This window comes from Esox lucius, chromosome 17 (assembly GCF_011004845.1).
Source record: "Esox lucius isolate fEsoLuc1 chromosome 17, fEsoLuc1.pri, whole genome shotgun sequence".
Classification (NCBI taxonomy): domain Eukaryota; kingdom Metazoa; phylum Chordata; class Actinopteri; order Esociformes; family Esocidae; genus Esox; species Esox lucius.
Genome location: NC_047585.1, coordinates 26671164 through 26679790, shown reverse-complemented (window position 1 = coordinate 26679790; position 8627 = coordinate 26671164). Strand labels below are relative to the sequence as shown.

At 40.6% G+C, this 8627-nt stretch overlaps 2 protein-coding genes across 6 annotated transcripts in view; one reads left to right on the top strand and one right to left on the bottom strand.

The window, feature by feature from the left end:
• Window positions 1-3957: 3957 nt before the first annotated feature.
• Window positions 3958-5263, top strand: catsperz (catsper channel auxiliary subunit zeta). Its single transcript, XM_020055812.2, has 6 exons — window positions 3958-4039; window positions 4152-4284; window positions 4406-4439; window positions 4524-4693; window positions 4853-4919; window positions 5025-5263. Exons 1-6 carry the CDS (start codon window positions 3993-3995, stop codon window positions 5261-5263), a joined length of 690 nt encoding a protein of 229 aa, XP_019911371.1. The 5' UTR covers window positions 3958-3992.
• A 780-nt stretch (window positions 5264-6043) lies between these two features.
• celsr2 (cadherin, EGF LAG seven-pass G-type receptor 2) overlaps window positions 6044-8627 on the bottom strand; it is a 64954-nt gene continuing 62370 nt past the window's right edge. Inside the window, exon 34 of one of the 5 annotated variants that reach the window (XM_034287348.1) lies at window positions 6044-8032. In XM_034287348.1, the coding sequence (XP_034143239.1) occupies window positions 8005-8032 (28 nt within the window). In that variant the 3' untranslated portion in view covers window positions 6044-8004. The remainder of the gene's footprint in view (window positions 8033-8627) is intronic. The other 4 variants (XM_029114102.2, XM_029114103.2, XM_029114104.2 and 1 more) reach the window with 4 other exon arrangements.

The window sequence follows — 8627 nt, the reverse complement described above, 5'->3', positions numbered from 1 at the left end:
TTGTTTTATTTCTTTGCCTGTATGTTTGGGGTCATCCTGTTGAAGGATAAATCTTCTCCCAAGCCCCAGGTCTCTCACAGACTTCAGCAGGATTTCTCCAAGGATTGTTTTGTACTTCACTGCATCCATTTTGCCTTCGGTATTCACAAGCTTTGCAGGCCCTGATGCAGAGAAGCATCCCCATAGCATGATGTTGCCATCATCATGCTTCTTGGTGCGGATAGTGATCTCAGTATGCACCAAACTGTGCTTAGCATTGAGGCCAAAAAGCTCTATCTTGATTTTATCAGACCTCAGCATCTTCCATTTGGTCTGGCAAACTCTAGGTTACATTTGATGTGAGTTTTGTTTTCAGCAATTGCTTTCTTTTTGCCTGTCTTCATTAAAAGCCACTTTTGTAAAGCACCCAGGCTATGGTTGCAGTATGCACAGTGTCTTCCAGCTGTGCTCTCCTTTAGACTTCCCACAGGCCTCTTGGTGTTCTCCCTGACGAATGCCCTTCTGGCCTGGATACGTTTTGAGGACTGCCTGTTCTAGACAGATTAACAGTTGTGCACAGGTACAGTGGGGAGAAGTATTTGATACACTGCCGATTTTGCAGGTTTTCCTACTTACAAAGCATGTAGAGGTCTGTAATTTTTATCATAGGTACACTTCAACTGTGAGAGATGGAATCTAAAACAAAAATCCAGAACATTGTATGATTTTTAAATAATTAATTTGCATTTTATTGCATAACATAAGTATTTGATCACCTACCAAGAATTCCGGCCCTCACAGCCCTCCTGTTCTCCACTCATTACCTGTATTAACTGCACCTGTTTGAACTCGTTGCCTGTATAAAAGACACCTGTCCACACACTCAATCAAACAGACTACAACTTCTCCACAATGGCCAAGAACAGAGAGCTATGTAAGGACATCAGGGATAAAATTGTAGACCTGCACAAGGCTGGGATGGGCTACAGGACAATAGGCAAGCAGCTTGGTGAGAAGACAACTGTTGGCGCAATTATTAGAAAATGGAAGAAGTTCAAGATGAAGGTCAATCTCCCTCGGTCTGGGGCTCCATGCAAGATCTCACCTCGTGGGGCATCAATGATCATGAGGAAGGTGAGGGATCAGCCCAGAACTACACGGCAGGAGCTGGTCAATGACCTGAAGAGAGCTGGGACCACATTCTCAAAGAAAACCATTAGTAACACACTACGGTGTCATGGATTAAAATCCTGCAGCGCACACAAGGTCCCCCTGCTCAAGCCAGCACATGTCCAGGCCTGTCTGAAGTTTGCCAGTGACCATCTGGATGATCCAGAGGAGGAATGGGAGAAGGTCATGTGGTCTGATGAGACAAAAATGTAGCTTTTTGGTCTAAACTCCACTCGCCGTGTTTGGAGGAAGAAGAATGATGAGTACAACCCCAAGAACACCATCCCAACCGTAGAGCATGGAGGTGGAAACATCATTCTTTGGGGATGCTTTTCTGCAAAGTGGACAGGACGACTGCACCGTAATGAGGGGAGGATGGATGGGGCCATTTATCGTGAGATCTTTGCCAACAACCTCCTTCCCTCAGTAAGAGCATTGAAGATGGGACAACGGCCCGAAACACACAGCTAGGGCAACTAAGGAGTGGCTCCGTAAGAAGCATCTCAAGGTCCTGGAGTGGCCTAGCCAGTCTCCAGACCTGAACCCAATAGAAAATCTTTGTAGGGAGCTGAAAGTCCGTATTGCCCAGCGCCAGCCCCGAAACTTGAAGGATCTGGAGAAGGTCTGTATGGAGGAGTGGGCCAAAATCCCTGCTGCAGTGTTTGCAAACCTGGTCAAGAACTAAAGGAAACGTATGAGCTCTGTAATTGCAAACAAAGGTTTCTGTACCAAATATTAAGTTGTGCTTTTCTTTTCTGATCAAATACTTATGTCATGCAACAAAATGCTAATTAATTTTTTTTTGTTATAGATTCCATCACTCACAGTTGAAGAGTACCTATGATAAAAATTTAAGATTTCTATATGCTTTGTAAGTTGGAAAACCTGCAAAATCATCATGTTATCAAATACTTGTTCTACCCACTGTATATTTAACGTGAAATCATGTGAAACACCACAAGTCATTGTGACTTCTTAAGAAAACTGGTTGTACCACAATGCATATAGGTATGTCATAGCAAAATGGGTGATTACTATTTGTAATTAAGAAGAATTACTTAGTTTTTCACTGACATTACGCACTTCTATCTGTTGATCAGCGGCCCAAACTCCTAATTAAATGCATTTAGATTTCATATTGTAACACACATAAATGTGGACAAGTCCAAAGGGGTAAATTATTTTGAGAGCCACTGTATCTGGGCAGTTAGTGTTCATAAAGTGTTTTCAATGCATGTGCATTTGCTTAATTTGCACAGAGCTCTATGACATCAGCAGAGCTCCCTCAAATCGTTAAGCAGTTTTTTTTTTTTAAATAAGCTTTCCCAGATCTATGCCTCTACACAACTTCATTTTGCTGTGTTATTATGGGGTATATGTGTAGATTGGTGGCAAAGAAAATATAGATTAAATAAAATCTAAAAACTATGACTCGACCACTCTGCATTGACTATTAAGGAATGGATGACTTGGTGCAGAAGTTGTCAGATGGAACTCCGTATTAGATTGGCTATCTCAGAGCCCAGACCTCAGCTTAAAAGCTGTGTAGGATCACTTGCACAGGGATAAGAACACAAAGCAGCCTGTCAAAAGAAGAGGCATATCTTGGAAGACTGTTACCTCAGGACTACTTGGGAAAACATTACGTGACAGTCAAAGTGAATTCCTTCAGTTTTGCATTTTAACACAAATTTCACACTTGTTTTAGAGACAATGTTTTTATTACTTTTCATTGTATTCATGGTTCATTGTGTTTACTTCAATGTTATATTTACTTATGAACCAATAAACACTTAGGGTAACATGGGGCCATACACCCCCTGGGGAAAGAAGCCACCCCCCCATGTAACTCTCACAAAAAACACAAAATGTCATCATTCTTTTTTTCAACACCACCTCTGGCAGTCTTAATCAACTACAAATTTCCTCTGTATCAACTATTAAAACATTTTCTTCTGCATCTCATTTTAAGGACTGCTGGGATTTAAAACATTGCCTTATGTAAACGATAAGTTTAGTTTAACTGTATGAAATGGCGTGTAAGGAAAATGTAAGTGGTGTAAAAAAAAACAGGGCCAATTCCTAAAAACCCATAGGCATTATCTTCCATTGGGATACGATTCCCTGGGGGGCAAATAACCCCATGGTGGGCATCTTACCCAAGCAGCTGGAAGAAATGCCCCTTTCCAAAAAAAATAAAAGGAGTGGGCGTCTTGCCCCATGTTGCCCTACAGCTCAGATAAGTGGATTGAAACTTAACAAATGTAATATTAAATCACTATGTCATTGATAAATTCCCAGCTGGGTACTCTTGTCCCAGAGACCAGTTGTACAACTGCTGCTGATATGTTCTAATGTTTGTCTATTCATTGATTGCACCTACGTAGCATGTTCGCTTTGTCGCCACCCTTCTGAAGACACCGCTGCTAAATTCATTACCAGAGGTTGAACCGGGTTGAGCGGAGCTAAGTAATGATTTTAAAATTGGGGCTACCCATCAGTCCCAAATCTAACGTATTGTTCGCACAGAACAGTATTGTAACAAAACGTGCAATCCAAGAAATACAAATTTTTGTCACCGGTTGTTAGAGAAAATCTATTAAGATTCTGGAACTTAAGTATTCTGAGAATTCTAAAACTTGTCATTGCATTTTTCAAGTGGTTTTGAACACCAACAAGGCTAGCCTGGCAATAGGATACCAAGTAGGAAAGACTGTTGTGGCCATCTTAACACAACAGCACTTGTTTAACCTATTATTTTGTAGCGTTGTTTTATTTCCATTGCAAATTATTCTAAATTATTTTAAAGTCTATACTTGATCAGGATTTTGTTTTTAACAGTGATGGAGAATACAGGCACTGATCAAATTGCACAGCAGCTGCTTATGGAGTAAGTGCAGTCTGATTTAATCCAGATCACTATACTGAGAGTTTATCAACACTGTTAACAGAAATGTAAGAGTGGAATAACAAAGGGGCAAATGCTTGTGTTATGGTCTCAGTGATGTAAAGAGTGAGTTGGATGAGGATGAATACGATGGCTTTATTGGCGGGACCGGGGAGCTGTTAGACAAGGCTCAAAGTGACATGGTGTCAGAGGGCGTGGAAGAAGACACTGATGATGAGGAAGAGGAGGTAACGGTTTCTTAGTCAGCAAGGACACTGTAATGTTGAGCGCAATCCAGAAAACTACCTTTGTATCACTCGAATTGTCCTTAATATAACTGTTCAGGTATAAATGTTTCACTCTCATTAGGAGGGACTTTCAGCCCAGCCGGAGGACAAGTACGGTGAGTATTTTTACTAGTAGCATCTCCCCTCTGAAGTACACTAATAAAGATCCAGGGATGAAATGTAACCGTTGTGCTCAACAGAGGATCCCACAGGGGATTTCTCTCCCCGGATCCCTTCTATCTGGGCGACCACCAACTACATCAGTAAGTGGAAGATGGCCCATCGACGAGGCTACCATGTGAACCGTCTGACCGATGACCATGAACGCAAAGCCGCGATCGTGCAGCAAGAACTGGACTGCAGAACCAGCGTAAGCGTCCCGGACCCCAACCGTATTCTGTATAGCTGCATGGCATTACGTTGCTGACTAATTGCACATATCTTTAATGGTCTTTACCCTGATAGCCAAGAGGCAAGCACGGTGTGTCGGAATCACAGTGTGTCTGAATAAATCAGCCCTCTTCTTCAGGTTTCCCTCCCGATGGTCTGTATGATGGAGAAGGAGGCCCTGCAGATTCTACAAAATATTAAGAAAGGTAATGCCCAAAACCGCCTTGTCCAAGTCTACATGTTAAAAAAAAATTCTGAGCATGTCAGATCTATATAGTCCTCTACATCCACTTTCTCCTCTGTTACTGTAGACTACAAGTGCAAGTTGGGCACCGACCACCATATGACAAAAGAGCTGCATGAGCATATTGAGAGCCTGAAGTCCCAGTTATCCTCCAAGACCGGGGAGTCTGCCCCAGAGTCTGCCCCAGAGTCAGGCCCAGTAGGATTGCTGGGGACTTTGTTTCAGTGGGGCAGGGCACTGTCTGCCATGCTAGGTTGGGGCAAAGCATCAGCTGCTACAGAGGAAGAGAATGATCTAACCAACTAGGTGTCCTAATTTAAATAAAATAAGATTACATTTAATGAATGACTAATCTGTGATTCTGCTTGACATTGTCACTTGGGTATTGGATGCCACTCAGCAGATTTGCCACTAGAGGTGCTTTAATAACTGGAATTTAGGGCTCAGCATTCTACTGCAAACTTCCATTATTGCCTTTGCTTACATCTTTATGTGACACACATTATGTTGCATTTAGATATCAATGGCATGCTCCTAATAGACTACGGAGGACTTTTCCCCTTAAGGAATAAAAAAACAATAATTCCACTGTTTTAAAAGCACATCCGTCTGTTTTACTCATTGGATTTTGGTGAATTACTTTACAAAGTGTTTTCACATAGAAAAATACAAGCCATATCTATTCTACCCTGTATCTCTACAGTGTTGACATCAGTACCCTACTACAGGTGTTGGTTTTAAGCGGTTGATTGCTTGGCGCTCCAATTATGAAGTGAACAATTTGTACAAACCAGATAAAAGGAAACAGTTATTCAATCACACAGATGGAGTATGGCAGTAGCACTTCACATTTGAGTTTAAAATAAGAGATTCATTAGGAACCCGGTAATGTGGTAATGAATAGCTTGCAATATACAAACGAAAGATTCTACTGCTGTAGGCCTGATATTCAATAACAAATGCTCTAGTAAGCTTGATCTTGATATCAAAGAAAAGAAAAGGACAACATTTTAAAGAAGCAACTGGCAATCTGAAATGTCCTTTTACTTGGCACATATATTGATGAGGTATGAAAATGCTCTCAGATTTCAGCTGATTTCATTTTAAGGAGCACCAGTGCAAACAAACACTCCTTTCAGGAACTATAAACTGTTACTAAATCTTCCAATGAAAAACATATTCAGATGCAGGCTGCGTGTCAGTGTTTGCAGACTAATGTAAGCAGTGGTAATAAGACATTTTTAGGCAGACAGAAATGTTATCTACAGTTTAAATGTGTACATCTAAACATAACAAGTTGTTCTCTTTCCTACATGTCAATAAATTGCCTGAACTGTTTTGTATTAGTGGTAATGTAGTGTGTACAGTCTATCAGAGGACTGACCTTACAGTGTGTACACAGTTCATGCACATGAAGATATGTTGTATAAAGTATTAGTGTATTTCTTTTAACAGACAACTGTACAGTAAATTGGGAAAACATTGAGTATAACAGCACATTTGCAAGTATTTCAGTAAGTATTTTAGAAAATAACAGATCCTTCATATCTATTCTATGAAATACAAAGTTGTTTAGTCTCTGATTTAAATGAAGGCATATATCCCTTGGACAAAAATCGTGTAAAATATGAGCATTTTTAATGTCCATACAAAAATTTGCTCCCAAAAATTTACAAAAGTCAAGATGTATCAAAAGTCTTGACATGCAGTCTCTTTTGCTTCAATGATGATGGAATGAAACCAAGGCGAAGTGTTGAATAAAGGCAGGCATTCATTCTCACTGTAATGTCTGTGTATGACAGCTGGTTGGTGGCTGTTGCCTTGATAAACATCCTTCCGTAGTGAGATAAACCATTTACTGAGAGCATAAATTACAGGGCATGGACTCTTACTGTCATCAACTCAGTTCTCCAGGCACAAGTTTAACAGAAGTCCTTTCCAGTCCAGAGCGCAGTGTAGTGAACTGGCCTTAGCAGGATGGAGCAGTTCATCTCTCTGTTAAGTCTGGGGACATGTTAGACTGACAGCTCTTCCAGTCCCCAAATCATGTCGGCAGCTTCCTCAGACTGGTGAATGGTCAGTCCCCTCTACAGCAAAAGACTAATGAATGGTCAGTCCCCTCTACAGCAAAAAATGGTGAACAGTCAGTCCCCTCTACAGCAAAAGTCAAACTAAATCCTCAAACAAAACAACAACCGTAACCATACAGACCCTTTCTGAGATTACAAATTAGTTTAGCTTGATGAGGAAATTCCCTGAACATTTAAAAGCTTACAGCTAACTGACCCAATCAAAGGAGAACTTCTTTGTTCTGTATCTCCGGAATTTGAAACAGAAAAACAAATATACAATAAAAAAAAAAAACATAAAACTGAACATCAGCTCCAGTTGATATCATCTGGCCAGACAGTGTAAATGATAAAAAAAAAGTGCATCGCTTCAAGTATGTAAACAAACAACAATGATATTTTTTTTTTATAAAAAAGAGACTCATTCAATCAGTGCGCTTGAGCCTGGGTCAGTGCAGAGACTCCTGAGGTTTGGCACACACACACACACACACATACACACACACACACACACATTCTCATGTAAGCACACACAAACACACACATTAATTCCCACATAAGCACATACACGTTAATTGCCACGCATGCGTCACACAACAGAGGGTACCCCATGTTTCTCAAGGTGAGGACAGTCTATCACTCTCTTTGTCTCCTCAGCTCCTGTCAATCAGAGAAAAGTGGGCGTGGTAATGAGGGGCGATGCTCTATGACCTGCAAAGACATACCCCTTCATCAGCTGGGTCTTATGGAGTTGTATAAGTGGCTGCTGGGAAAACAAGGGGATGGGGATGGAGGAGGACAAAAGGAATGGAAAACAATGAATGGAAATGACACACACACAAGCACTCACTCACTCTCACACACAGTGTGTGTGGTGATAATGATATGAGTCTTATTTTGGTTGTCAGGGGTGAAGGATGCTGAATGAGCCATCGATTTGAAGACAGTGATCCTGATGTTAAATTAGGATCAAGTACTTCAGTGAATAAAATTAAAGAATAAGAATCTATGGTTTTTGAAGAGAGAGAGAAGACAGAGAATTAGAGATTAGTAAACTCCATTACTCTGCAATGGCCATAATAACATGATGTTGCCTCACTTTTGAATTCACTTGTATCGGGCAATGTAAATCATGGTCGAAAAAGTGTTTGTATACAATTCAACTTGTCAAATTAGCTTTTACCGAGTCCCTTTGATTGTATTATTTCCAAAAATAATAAAATCTCAAGGTGCTGGAAGTTGTTAGACATCTTTCCAGATTGTTGTCTGAATTCTCTGATGAGAATGTCACTGCTACTATAGGTATCTGAATATTGCGCAAGATAGCACACTAACATCAACACCACGCATGCAAGGAAGGACAGGGGACAAACTACACACAACGGTGAAGACAATCTGGAGACAACAGCAATACACATTCAATGGAACATCAACTCTTTCACATCATACTAGTCGACTGATGAGGAAATATGTCATTGAATGCACCAACACAAAAAAACATTCATTTAAGGGTCGTTGCTTCGACTCTGTGACATTATGTTCACAATATGTCACGTATGTGTTAATATGTTATATATGTGTTATTGATTTGATCTCCTCTG

What these genes read in the sequence shown, in the direction of transcription:
- catsperz (XM_020055812.2), top strand. Translation starts at nt 3,993, where the DNA reads ATGGAGAATACAGGCACTGATCAAATTGCACAGCAGCTGCTTATGGA. An exon ending in CCAGCCGGAGGACAAGTACG is followed by an intron (nt 4,440 to 4,523) that starts GTGAGTATTTTT and finishes TGTGCTCAACAG; the next exon opens with AGGATCCCACAGGGGATTTC. An exon ending in TCTACAAAATATTAAGAAAG is followed by an intron (nt 4,920 to 5,024) that starts GTAATGCCCAAA and finishes CTGTTACTGTAG; the next exon opens with ACTACAAGTGCAAGTTGGGC.